At 49.9% G+C, this 14,107-nt stretch overlaps 1 protein-coding gene and 1 non-coding gene across 10 annotated transcripts in view; both read right to left on the bottom strand.

Moving 5' to 3' along the window:
- Ccdc136 (coiled-coil domain containing 136) overlaps positions 1-2,380 on the bottom strand; it is a 31,214-nt gene extending 28,834 nt beyond the window's left edge. For 7 of the 9 annotated variants that reach the window (XM_041675639.1, XM_041675638.1, XM_041675637.1 and 4 more), the window contains exons 1-2: positions 2,226-2,380; positions 1,369-1,476 (exon numbers count right to left, since the gene is read on the bottom strand). In XM_041675639.1, coding sequence (XP_041531573.1) covers positions 1,369-1,476; positions 2,226-2,283 — 166 coding nt within the window. In that variant the 5' untranslated portion in view covers positions 2,284-2,380. The remainder of the gene's footprint in view (positions 1-1,368; positions 1,477-2,225) is intronic. The other 2 variants (XM_041675644.1, XM_041675645.1) reach the window with 1 other exon arrangement.
- An 8,356-nt stretch (positions 2,381-10,736) lies between these two features.
- Trnap-agg lies at positions 10,737-10,808 on the bottom strand. The gene has a single exon. It is a non-coding gene; the product is annotated as a tRNA-Pro (tRNA).
- Positions 10,809-14,107: the final 3,299 nt, after the last annotated feature.

Raw genomic sequence — 14,107 nt, 5'->3', positions numbered from 1 at the left:
GTTAACATATTTTAAAAACAGAGTTGGAGGGGCTGGAGAAATGGCTCAGTGGTTAAGAGCACTGACTGCTCTTCCAGAGGACCTGGGTTCAATTCCCAGCATGGCAGCTCATAACCATCTGTAACTCCAGTTCCAGGGCACCCAACACCCTCACACAGAGATATGTGCAGGAAAAACACCAATGCAAGTAAAAATAAATTATTTTTAAATTATTTTTAAAAACAAACAAGCGCCGGGCGGTGGTGGCGCACGCCTTTAATCCCAGCACTCGGGAGGCAGAGGCAGGCGGATCTCTGAGTTCGAGACCAACCTGGTCTACAAGAGCTAGTTCCAGGACAGGCTCCAAAAAAAAAAAAAAAACCACAGAGAAACCCTGTCTCAAAAAAAACAAAACAAAACAAAACAAAAACAAAAAAGCAAAAGCAAAAGAAAAAAAAAACAGTCACTGAATTGGAGCCAGGAGTGGGCCCAGCACTTGGGAGGCAGAGGCAGGCTTGAACTCTGTGAGTTCAAGACCAGCCTGGTCTACTGAGCCAGTCCCAGGACAGGTAGGGTTACTACACATAGAAATCCTGCCTCAAAAACAAACAAAACAAAACAAAACAAACCGTGAATTGGTACTGGTGCCATTTTCAGGTTGGTGAGCAGTCCTTTTACTGCAATGCAGTTCTCATAAACAGCAATCTTGTCTTGGTGGAGACTGCCTTGTTTCTAAATTCTGAATCTCTGGTTTCCCTTTTCTAATATGAACAGCATGGGGTTCATCTGCGACCCCTTGTGCCATCAAGCCTCTAGGCGAGGCCTGTATTGAACTGTAGAAGGGCCTGGGGACACTTCCCAGGAAATCCTGGGTAATGTGTTGGTCCTACCTGCCCTGTCCCATGGGTGTGGTATTGGAAGTTGGCTTCACCTAGCTCTCTCCTAAGCACCCTCTTACTAAAGCTGCAAGGCTCCTTTCAAAGTTGACGGTGGTGGCACCAGACAGTTCACACGTCCATGTCCTGGCTTTTAAAAAGGAGAGACAGCTCGGGATCCAGGTCAGCAGGCAGCGAGAACAAGCCCCCTGCTGAAAAGCTGCTTCCAGGCTCGGTTCAGCAGGACCTCTTTCTGTCTGGCAGCTCCCCCAGGACACACAACCTGGTTAGCTGGGTGACTGGAGCCCAAAGGGATGTGCTCAAACTTCCATCAATGCCTGAGCCCGGGGGAGGCCTGGAGCTCTGCCACCAGGAAGGAGGGGCCTGAGATGAAGTGAGGGAAGGGCCATGTCCTGGCTCAGAGCTCCGGGGTCAGGGACCGAAGGAGGATGGAAAGGGATTGGGGAATAGGGTGATGGAAAGCCTTTTCTTCCCCCCTCCCCAGGAAACTCACCCTCCATAGCTTGCATCCCACGGCGTTCCAGGGACCCCCAGCGTTGGCCTTTCTTCCTCTCACAACCCTCAGATACCTCATAAGCGCCTAAAGTGGTTACTGTGGGTCCTGTGAGCAGGGAGAAAGTAGGCACTGTAGGATTCGAGAGAGGCTGGGGACTAAGGGGAAAGAAAGGGACGTGTGTTCTTGTCTGAGAACCCCGGAATTTGTAATCCCACTGGAGAAACCTGACTCACTCTGCCCGGCTCTGCGAATCTACTCCCTCCGCCACCTCTCACGCTCCGCCTAAGGAGAGGACCCCAGCCCGGCGCTGCCCAATCTCAGCACCTCTGCTCCAGGATGTTGCCGGCTCCTCTCCTTCGCCCAGACAGAAAGAGGGTGAGTGTTTAGCTTGGGGCACAAGGAGAAGAGGGGTAGGATGGGAACTAAGAAAGAAGGCTTTGGGAGGATGCGGTGGCGCAAGGCAGAGGAGGGAGGGGCGGCCGGACCAGAAGGAAAGGGGCTCCAACCAGGCCTCTCCTCTCCCCTTCCCTCCCTCACTAGACCTCGCCCATCCCACCCTCACCGTGGTCAAGAGCTTTTATGAATTGTAAGGGTGCAGGCGCTAAAGCCCCCCTCCCCGCTCCTGCCGCCCCTCACGATCTGGAAGCACTGTCGGGCTGGAGAGATGAGGTGGGGAGAGCTTGGGGAGTGACCGCTAGGGAGGGGACGCCCCAGATCCAAAGATGGAGAGAGGTCTCCGGTGGAGGCCAGGGTGGAGGGGGCCGACTCAGCAGTACCCGGAGCACCTGGGGGTCAGGAGGAAGGAGAGGCGAGGGGGAAGGAGCGTGGGGAGCTGAGGGAGGGGCGGCTCTGACCTGCGCTGGGGCAGCTCCAGCCCGCGGCTCCCGCGCCGGCCCCGCCGCCTGCCTCCATGGCCGCTCCCGCCGCCGCCGCCTCCCGAGCAGAAGCCGCAGCCGCGGGGCCGGGGACCGGGAGCCCGGTGCGCAGGGAGGAGAGAGGGCGGGCCGAGGGGGCGGGGCCTGGCCTGGCCACCTGACGCGGGTGCCAGCCTGCTGCCGCCCGGAAACCCTCCCTGTCCGTCCCCAGCTCCGGACCGAGTAGGGACCAGCACAAGAGGCTCAGCGCCTGTCAACAAAGTGCCCAAGGCTCACTCGAGGCAGCTCCCGGTCTGCTGCGCCTGCACAGCGAACGTGAGCTACCTGGACTTAAGGATGCTCCCAAGGAGTGACAAGATGGGTTGGTTCTGGCGACAGAACCCACCTTGGGTCAGCCGCTCGTAGGGACTGCTCAGCGCTGGGTTTCAGGGCCTGGTCTTGCCTGGTGATTGAGGCCGAATAAACAAGAATGGGCTGTTTTCTGCAAATGCGCAGACACGCGCGCACTTCCTTGATCTCCACGTAGGGCCAGCGTCCCCATAGCCGCAGTTCACTGAGCCCGACCCCTCCCGGTGGCCTCACGTGCCCCAGAGCTGCTGCAGGACTGGAGGGTAGGGAAGTTGAGACCTGAATGTGCCAACTGCAAGGCAATGAACGCTGCTTTTCCCGATTTTCCCAAGCCAGAGCCAAGGACCGACTTAGAAGGAGCCCTCCGTAGTCCACCCGTGTTGCCTCAGTGCACCAAGACCTGTCCTGTCGCCTGTCCTTTAGTCACGCCCCCTATGGCCTGTTCCGTGTGGGCACTGCTGATATTTCCTCTGTCAGAAGGTGTGGGAAACCACGGGGCTTATTTCAATTTTTCAACTATTCATTCAAGAGGTGATACTGATCTTGAGGCAGATCTGACATGTCAGATGGTCTCGTTCAGGTCAGAAGTGGGTACACAGAAACGGGCTTCCCGAGTCCTACTTGTGGGGTGATTTCTAAGCTGGTTACACTGCAACCGTCCTTTCTCTTGTAGTCTCATTCCTAGAGTTTGGACGTGGGCTGGCTGTGTTGACCTCCCCAGGAGGCCAGGCCCTCCTTGTTCCACAGGAACGAAGCGCTTCTCTGCCTGCACATCCCCTGCTTATCAGTAATTTCAGTCCCAGGCTGAGAGTCTCTGGACACCCCAGCCCTTCCTTGTTAGACACCTCTGCTCTGCTCTCCCCTCCTGACAGCATCGCAGTATTTCCTGCCGTCAAGGTTGGGAAGCATCCTTAGTCATTTTCGTATCTTCAGCTTCCAGCAAAGAACCTGGCCCCAGGAACAAAGGAGTAAACATGACTCTTCCAACTACATTAATAATGCCCTCATCACTCATTACAGAATTTACACTCATGTTCCCTATTAACAATAATGCCCAAAAGTCAGTAGTGAGTCCCAACCACCCCAGTCTGGTGATGGAGGAATGAAGGGTGTTTCGTTTTCACCATCTCCCCAGGGGACAGGTTCCCACGCCAGCTCCACTGCCATAGTAATCCGGCCATGGAGAAGAACCCGTGGGCAAGCCTATTGTCCTGCAGGTCGTCCCCCCAGACTTGGGCGGCAAGGTCATTGCTAGAGATGATGGAGAGTGGCTGCCATGGGGGACCTAAAGGAGACGCATTCTGGAAACGTGGTGACTCTGCCCTGTGCACCTCTTGGTTCTGTCTCAGCAGCAGGACATAGTAGTGGTTGGCAGTAGGCCAGTGGAAAGAAAGAAGTTGTCAGTTGTGCCGTCCAGGAGTCCAAGATCTCCTCAGGGAAGCCTAAATCCTGAGCATTAGGACTAATCTCTCCCTGGTTCCTGGGGTGCAGGTCATCGCTCACTGTTGATCTGGGGCAACACTCAGGGGCACCTGAACCAGTCTGTTAGTAGGAGGCAAACACTATTGGGACCAATATGAAGTTGAGATGAGGTGAAGTTAGGGGTCAGAAGGAGAGACCTTAGCAGGTCTGGGGAGGGGGGCTGTCGTTCTGGGGTGTGTTTCTGAAAGGCCAGGTAGCCAGGTGATTATCTTAGAGGGATTATCTGGATTAAACCTCATAATCCCAGGGTTTAGGACTCAACCTCACCACCAAACCCATCCCAGGAGATCATCCGCTCTGAGGACTGATGCTGCCATTTATCCCCCGTTACCCTTGTTTCCAAATGCTCAGAGCAACCATTAGACATTTTTAGAATGAGCATTTGCAGCGTGCAGAAAAGTAAAGTTCAAAGATTAATGTAACAAGCATGTGCACAGCGGACTGCTCGTATCACTTTCCTTATCATGGGATTCTGGGGACTGAAGCTTGGAGCTTGGGCAGGGTAGGCAAGTGCCCCACTGCCAGCTACATCCCTAGCCACTTTTAAATTTTACAAACTTTATATTTTGGTTAATTCTTTGAAAATTTTATATTTTAGTTAATTCTTTGAAAATTTCGTTCAGTGTATTTTGATTCTATTCACCATCCGCCACTCATCCCATGTCCACACTCTCCACCCTCACCTCTCACTACCTATCCCCTCAGCTTTGAGTTATCTTCTTTTATTTTTTTAATCAAATCCATTTTTTATTGTCTTCTTACCCTTGGGAGCAGGGCCTGCCCTGGAGTGTGGTTGGCCTACCAGGGGGTCCCATCATTAAAGAAAACTGACTTTATTTCTCCCAGAAGTAATTTTATTTTTTAAACTATATCTTTAAAATTTACTTATTTGAATGTGTGTGAACATTTTGTCTGCATTTATATCTGTGCACCACATGTGTGAAGTGACCAAGGAGGCCTGAAGAGGGCGCTGAACTGCTGGGAGTGGCGTTCTAGATGGTTGTGAGCTGCCATGTCGGCTCTGGGAATTGAACCCAGGTCTTTTGGAAGAACAGCCAGCGTTCTTATTCCCTAAGCCGTATCTCCAGGACAATTAATATCTTGCCAGATTTGATTCTGAGGTAAGTAAGCACAGGGACTGGTGTAGCATCTCGGGATCCTGTCTGGGTTTAGTTATGCACACTCCCTCCCTGCTGTAAAGTGCTTAGCAACCTAGATCTTCACCTGCATGTGCTATGCATACACAGCCCTCTCCTAGCAATGCCCCCAGCTGCCATGGACCCCATCAGGGCACACACACACCACTCTTTAAACAATAGTTCAAGTTTCTCCATCCCTAACAACTATCAAGTTTTTTATTCAAATGTATTCCCAATGGGGCTGGAGAGATGTCTCAGCTGTTAAAGGCTAGTCTTACAACAACAACAACAATAATAAAAGACAGATATATTCCCGATGCATCTGAGTAGAAAGAACAGAAGGCAGTCTTACCTACACTGGGTTTGGGGTGTGTGCCCACAGGAAGGGAAAGCTGTGTCCTTGAGTAAACTTTTAGGGATAATGCCGTATTTGTCATCTTACACCTATGTATAATTGGGTGCATCTATAATTAAAGCCAGATGCATTATGGAAAGGGATATATGAAAAATGCGTATATGATCAAAACATATATTATATATGTATATTAATCAAAACAGAGAGCTACTGTGATTCTGCACTTTAGTAAAAACTCCATTGCTGAACCCCATAAAGGGAAGCCTCAAGTCATTGTTGGGGTCCCTGAACAGTCTCTCACCCTGTGGACCACTGACCCCATGAATTTCTTTCTGGTCCATACTGTTTGCTTTGGTTTTAAATAAAGTTTCCTTGCTACTTTGTAGATCTGTGTCAGCACTTATCTGAATTAGAAGCCTGGGACCTGGAAAAACCCAACCCTGACCATCCTTGGTTTGAAAGTTGTACTTTAGCCAGGTATGGTGGCGCACACCTTTAATCCTAGCACCTGGGAGGCAGAGGCAGGCGGTCTCTGTGAATGTGAGGCCAGCCTGGTCTACAGAGCAAGTTCCAGGACTGCCAGGGCTGTTACACAGAGAAACCCTGTCTCGGAAAAACGAAAGAAAGAATGTTGTACACATATATTCGCAAAAATTACATAATTTTAATTTGTGTGGTTTGGACACCTGTCTAAATAATATTACATTATCCACTTTCATGTGCAAACCTGAAAATTGTAGGTGCTCATAGCATCTCCACAGAGCTCTGGCCGTCCTCTAGTGGGCGTCTGGGCTGCTTCCAGTTTTTCATAATAAAACAAATGCTGCAACTGGCAATTCTATATATGCCTTCCTGGCACGTGTCACTACGTCCCAAGGGCAGACACCTAGAAGGGAATTTCTGGGTCATGGAATGGGTGTCTCAAAATTTTACTAATTGTTGCCAAATTACTCTGTAAAGTCCTTGGGCCAATTTAAAGGCCACAGTTTGTGGATGTATTTATCTTTATTTCCCAGCCGCAGCTGGTGTCGAAGTCATTCGTGCTAGTCTCCAGGTACATTTTTCTACAGTTCTTTCCCTTCCTTCGTTCCCTGCTCTCCCCTTTTGTTATTTTTTTTAAATATTTATTATGTATACAGTGTTCTGTCTGCATATATGCTATGCCTGCAGGCAGAAAAGGGTGCCAGATCTTATTACAGATGGTTGTGAGCCACCATGTGGGTGCTGGGAATTGAACTCAGGACCTCTGGAAGAGCAGCCAGTGCTCTTAAACCACTGAGCCATCTCTCCAGCCCCCCCCCTCGCTCTCCCCTTTTATTATTATTATTATTATTATTATTATTATTATTTTGTTTTGTTTTTGTTTCTGAGATGGTCTCATTGTGGGCTAGCTTAGAGCCCACTATGTAGAACAAACTAGCCTCAAACTTACAGACACCTGTCTGCCTCTGCCTCCCAAGTTAAAAGTAGCATGTCCGCCGCCACCACACCCAGCCATGTTCTTCGGTCTCTAAGTCTGAAGTCACCATGCTTTTCTGGCCAACGGAAGTGGCTGAGTGCATACCAAGGCTCTCCTTTCCTGAGCGCATACCAACGCTCTCCTTTCCTGGTCCCAGAATTTCAGTCTGGTGTTTTGGGTTTCCACCTGTTTCTAAGCCCACTAAGCCTCATCTCCACCATCCCATTCTGTAGTCTGTCATCGTCACCCTCTGGTTTCTTTTTTGTCTTATGTTAGGGCTGGAGCCCTAAGAATGATCTTGAACTTCTGATCCTCCATCTCCATCTCCCCAGGGCTGGGGTTACAGGTGTGCACCACCACACCCAGTTAATGCGGATAGAACCCGGGCTTCCTGCAGCTAGATCCTATAATCTTTTCCCTTTACATCTTGGCCGACCGAGCCACTAATGGATCTCCAGCCTTGCTGATATATTTATAAATTCCTCTGTTCACCACTTCTGCTTGCATTCCACTCTTTCTTGTGTGCTTCTGTTTCCTTTTTATGAAATGTATTTACAGCATGTCAGTGAAAGTCATTGCTTGGCGATTATTCTCAGTCTTTTTCTTGAAACGCCTGGATTTTATACCCCTCAATGGAAGTTAGGTGGACACGGATTTTTCTTTCTTGGACTTTTTGTTTTGTTTTGTTGTTTGTTTTGTTTTGAAACAAGGTCTCACTCTGTAGTCCACACTGGCTGGGAACTTGCTAGGTGGTTCAGATTGACCTTAAACTTCAGAGATGACTCTTTGGGTAAAATACTGTTTAAGCATGAGACCTGAGTTTGGATCCACTCCAAAATCCAGGCATGGCAGCATGCACTCATAACTCTAGCACTGGGAGGTGAAGCCATGTGGCTCCTAGGGGCCTGCTGCCCAGCAGTTTAGCCAAAATGACAAGCTCCAGGTTCAGGGAAAGACCCTGTCTTAAAAAATAAGATGCAGAGGAATAGAATACACCTGACAACAACTTACATCTGGTTTTCATGGCACATACACCACCCCCCATCCCCCATACCACGCACACATACACACATGTACACACACACATACACACACCACACAGATAAGCACACTATACACACACGCCACACACATACACACACACACCATGCACACACATATACCACACACCACAGCCCCCCACACCCCATACCATACACACACTACACACACTATACACATACATATACCATACACATATACCACACACCCCATCCCACCCCATCCCACACACATATGCACATATACTACACACATACCACACACACACACACACATACACACACACAGCTACCAACAGCGGCTAGGTACTTTTCCTTTCTAACCGTTTTTGAAGATCTCCCTTTCTCTTTGTCTTTATAATTTTACCACCCTAGTGAGCTCAGGATTCTTCAGCCTGAGGATTTATGTCTGGGTTTTGAGTCTGGGAAATTCTCAGTTTTTTAAAATACTACAGCCTCTTAGCCTGTGGATCATTCTCTCCCTTGCGTCTATTCTTTCATAGTTTGTCATAATATTTTTCTGCTTGCTCACATTTCTGAATGATTTGTTGTTGTTTGTTTCTGCTTCTTATGACAAGGTTTCTCTGTGTACTCCTTACTGTTCTGTAGCTCACTCACAGAGATTCCGCTGCCTCTGCCACCACCGCCCAGCAATTCTGAATGATTTTGACTAGCTCTATCTTCTAGCTCACTAGTTCTCTGAGTCTAATCTGTGTGGTGCATCATTGTCCCCAGCTTCCATGACCTTGAACGCTTGGTTCTTTTGTCTCCACTTCCTGATGCTGAGATTCCAGATGTACACCACTAGGCAAGCAAGCATCCAACATCCTCAGCCCTTCTTAAGATTTATTTTATGTGTTTGATCCCCTGGAACTGGGGTTACAGACAGCCGTGAGCTGCCATGTGGGTGCTGGGAATCAAACCCAGGTCCTCTGAGCACTGAATCATCTCATCTCTCCAGCCCCTGTTTTTTATTTCTTAATGTTTTATTTATTTTATTCCCCCAACGCTCTCGTTATAGTCGTTGTTATTTTCATTACAGTTGGCTTTCTTGTCTTGATTGTAGTGTACTTACTGTGTAGAAGTTTTCATGTGTTATCCCAGCTCTTGTTAGCTATGTTCTTCTGTTCCCCCCACCCCCAGGGGGAACATGGAATATTTTCAAAGATGGTGACAAGCCACTTTTTTTAAAACATATATTATTTATTTAACTTTATTTTATGTGCATTGGTACGAAGGTGTCAGATCCCCTGGAACTGGAGTTACAGACAGTTGTGAGCTGCCATGTGGGTGCTGGGAATTGAACCTGGGTCCTCTGAAAGAAGCAGTCAGTGCTTTTAACCACTGAGCCATCTCTCCAGCCCCAACTGGGGCACTCTTACTGAACATATAGAAGATGGACCAGTAAGGGATCATACAGGAAGCAGCTCTACATGGCTGGGTATGAGTCCGAAGCATTGACTGGGGAACACATGCACAGTAGGCTGCTGATCCCCTTCAGGACAGACACGAGGTGAGGAATTCTCCCTGGTGTATCCACAAGAAAGGGTTGGGGCACAGAGTTTATGGAAGGCCTTAAGGAACAGCTGTAGATAGGGTGTGTTTTGATTACAACTTTTCCTTTGTTTTAAATTTATTTTTGACAATTTCATACATGTAGTCAGTGTATCCTGATGCTATCTACTCCCCACACCTCCTCCCTGTCCCCACAGCCTCTGCCCCAACATGCCCCTTATATTGGTTTTTCGAGACAGGGTTTCTCTGTAGCTTTGGTGCCTGTCCCGGAACTAGCTCTTGTAGACCAGGCTGGCCTCGAACTCCCAGAGATCCGCCTGCCTCTGCCTCCCGAGTGCTGGGATTAAAGGCGTGCGCCACCACCGCCGGGCCTCTTTATCTATTTTTTAACTCCCTGAGTTGAATTAGTGTTGCTGGTGTGTCCATGGGTGTGCCCCCACCCCATAGAGCATGGGAGGGGCTCCATGCCAGAACAAAACTGATTTTTCCTTCCCTGGCAGCCACCAACTGCCAATAGCTTCCCTGCAAGGTGTAGGGCCAGGTGAGTCCCACCCTGAGTGGCAGTGTTTTGAGCAGCCCTCAGTGCCTGGGCATGGTTGAGTCTGACTGTTACACAGCTGACTGAGTTTTCTATGTAGTTTGTACTTCTTGGTCAGGAAAAGTAGAAGAAACTGGGAAAGCCTACACAAATCCTGCTGTGTCACTGTGGTTTTTTTTTTTTCAATAGGTTTCTCTCTCATGCTCACCCTCTCCATCCTCTTCTCTCTGTCTCTGTCTCTCTCTCTCTCTCTTTCTTTCTTTTAGTAAAATCCCCCCATATGCCTGCTTTACTGAAACATTGCTGTAGAGCTCGTCCTTGCTCCAGTGTGATCATGAGGCATTTCTAGACACTGCAAGGGTTAAGAACCAGGTTTCCAGTTAGGCCCTAGTGCTCTGTAGATGACTCCTCTCACCCAGGTCTCCCAGTGGAAGCCTGGTAACCACAGCCACGCTTGTCCAGTTTGACCACTTGGAATAACAAGGTGTATATACAGACCAAGACTCTGAAGTGACTGACAGCTGCCACCACATCAAGATCCTTCAGTCATACCTCTGGCATGAGCAGGCCATGGACGTGGCAACTGGCCAAGGGGGAACAGAAAAGAATAAACAGGGCTCGTCCGGGATTTGAACCCGGGACCTCTCGCACCCTAAGCGAGAATCATACCCCTAGACCAACGAGCCACTGGTAGTTATCCCTGGCCAGATGTGTCCTCTCTGCCACATCACCATCATTAGTAGCAGTAGTTGTGGTTCCTAGCAGCAGTTTCTCTGCTCCTCTTCTCAGGCTGGCTCCCAGCCCAGGCAGGCAAGGCTCCAGCAGGCCTTGCTCCTGGGCCCTTTCCTCAGTCACACAGCCACTCCCCTGCCTGGGGCTTCATACAGACCTCGTTCTTCCGAATGCGTAGGTGGAAGAAGGCCAGGCCCTGGCAGGCAAAGAAGGCCAGGCCCCAGCAGGTATCTCTCCTCTGGGTAGCCCTAGGACTGTTCTTGCAGTCAGTTAAGAGCTGTTTTTCTTTCTTAGCTCCTGGTCAAAAAAAGTTTCTCCACATCGCTAAACTCCTGGGTGATAACCCAGAAGCGGGACCCCACTCACTCTTGCCTAGGCCACATTGGCTGACTTACCTAGTCTTCTTCCATCTGCTGGGAACGCCGACACCTGCCCTGCCTACCTTACAAGGTGAGGACAAGGTGAGGGGCGTGTAAAGAGCTCTGCAGCACAAGCGTCTATAGCGGTACCCCAAGACGGGAAGTGTTGGACCCTAGCGTCCAAAAACCGAGAAGGAGTCGCCCCCAGAGACCATCTCACACACCACAGCCGATGCAAAAGCACGAGGAATTTATTAATTCTGTCATGACAGGGTCCCCCAGCATTCGGGAAGCCGAGGGACCTCGAATAGCTAGTACAGTCAACTTTTAAAGGGGCCACAGAAGCAAGGGAGGTTGTTCTTTGACTATTCTGATTGGCTTATTCGAAAGGGCTATTACCAATAATTGACTGGAGAGCTGTTGCCAGATCAGATGAGGTAAGAGGTCATTTTGACCCCGTTTCCCAGGGGACCGAACCAAAGCATACGTATATGGGTAATTGTTCAGGAACTGAGTACGTGCGAGTGTAGCTGTTAGGTCCTTGGTTCCCAGGGGAGGAGGGGAAGCACTATGGCACAGAGGCTGAGAGGATTCAGAATTGTCAAAAATGGCTTCAAGATTGTCTTAAAGTCTTACAGAAGGACCCACCAGAAGAGTAGCCACTTACTGCTGCTGCCGGCTAGGCCAAGCACGTACTCTGTGCTTTACCAACCTGTTGACTTTGGGACAGCCTGGTGAGGTCCATGTTCCCTGCTGCTAGCTAAGGACACTCGCCTGCATTCACTAAGTGTCTCCAGTTGTTGAACCGCTTCCTCTTGCCTAGCTTCCAGTTTCTGTAGCCATTTGCGTCTGAAGCGGCTTTCAATGCAGGATGCACAGCTTCCCAGACTGGAAGATTGGAGACGGGGATCCATCCTCACACACCTACACGGCCCTCCCCACACCAGCCAGCTCTGCTCCGTGGTCCAGGGAAGCTGCTAAGTGTCAACTCCAAAACAGCTCCCATCTCAGAGAGTTCGGAGGTAGTTTCTGAGGCCAGGCAGCGGCACAGCCTCTAACCCAAGGCTCAGAAGGCTGATGCCCATCTGGACTACATAGCAAGTTTCAGGCCATCTGAGGCTGCGTAGTGAGATCCCATCTCTAAAATGAGGAGGATAGAGGCAAATATGAGCGACATGGCCCAAGGACATAGAATCAGGTTGCCTCAAATACCATTTTCCAGAGCGGTGGGAGGTTCAAGAAGTTTTAAAGTTACATCACGAGAGTATGGTAAGTTAGAGACCCTTCCAAATGATCAGATGGGAATGCCAGGTAGGTGGATCAGAGCAAAGCGGGGGAAATCTCTGCTGTGGTTGCAGCTGCTGTCTGATGATATTCTTTTAGGATGATGGTCTGTTAAGTCATTCTGAAGTGTTTCATGTGATAATCACACGGATTCTCAGTCAGACACAGGGATGGGCAGTGAATGGCTATTAATACGGGTAAAGATAGCCAAGATAATGTAGCTCCAGATCGGCAACATTCCAACTCTCCACCATTATTAAATTCTTCAGCCCAATGTTCTTCCAACCGAGCTGCTTTGGCAACTCACACAATTATGAAATTCTAGTCAGTCGACCAATCCCACAGGACCTTTAACATAGGCATCGTCCATTTTTAAGAGTTTCCATTCACACAAGGGTGAGTCGCACACAGCCTATGGGTGGTGCAGGTTGGGGTCCGGCAGGTGGGAAGACTCCCCAAAGAGGTGAGAGCCAAAGTCATGGCTCAGGTGCTAGGACCGTGTAGTAGACCCGTGTAGCAGACACAGTGGTCTGTGCTGGGCCTATTCCCCATCTAACACATATGGAGTCCTTTCTTGCTTTTGGCAGGGGCTTCTTGTGAGTGGGGCGCTCCCAGTGGGCAGAGACTTGTTTTAGGGGTCTTCGAGTTTAACCCTGTGCCTGGGCTTTGAACCAGTGGCTCTCAGCAGATCTGTAGGCCTGTTCTGCTTATGCCCGTGACAGGACAGACCTCACCAAATTCTCCATACTGTGCCTGTAGTTGCCACTCAACAGAGGCTGTGGGAGGAATAAATGAGCCAATGAAAGTCTCAGGAATGTGCACACACACACGAAATCACGAGTGGAAACAGATGTGCAGGGGGGCCCTGTGAAGTGACCCTTCTGAAGCATGGGCTGACCAGCGTTCCTTTGCCCCTGAGCTGTAAAGTTTTATTATTGCCACTCAGGAGTGTCTGTACCCTATGACTGCTCTGTTGGCCCGCCATGGGGGGTGGGGCGCACTCATCTCTTCGCCAACGAGAGAAGCTTTTCCTGTCGCCGTTCCTATGCTGTCAGCTGACTTATAAATAGAAGTCGGCTCAGCCTGTCATTCCAAGCCTTCAGCGCACACGCTCCCTGATGGGCGTGTCAGGGGTCACTGAAGATGTTTCAGAGCTGAGACTCCACTTAGGTCCTGGCCAGGGCTCTGGGGTGGGGGAGGTTCTAAATTTGGGACAGGATTGTTCTCTGTGTGGCCTCTCTGGAGCACAACTCTGTGTCCTGAATGCCAGGTTTCTCATCTCTGCGGTCTGGGCATCACGAACCATCCCTCATGCTTTCTGTTGCTTCCTGCATGGTATGGAGGGCAGGGGGGCAGGGAGGGAGTTCCCTGATGGAATCCATCAGGATGTGCCTACAGTTTAGTGCCAGACTCAAATGGCAGTGCCCTGAATCCATGCTGTAGGAATCCAGGTCCACCATTACTCATGTGCTTTTACATCAAAGGAGACACAGGTAGAATTTTCTAGAGAGACCCCTGCTGAACCTCTGGAGCTTCCTCACTCTCTCCCAAGCGCAAGGACGGCTTTCAGTCTGGCAGATCACTGGGGACTCCCCCATGTCTGCCAGAGC

Source organism: Microtus oregoni, unplaced genomic scaffold (assembly GCF_018167655.1).
Source record: "Microtus oregoni isolate MIOR12 unplaced genomic scaffold, Mior012 000026F_ref0000081, whole genome shotgun sequence".
NCBI lineage: Eukaryota > Metazoa > Chordata > Mammalia > Rodentia > Cricetidae > Microtus > Microtus oregoni.
The sequence above is the reverse complement of the archived record's forward strand: the minus strand, read 5'-3'. Positions and strand labels throughout refer to the sequence as shown.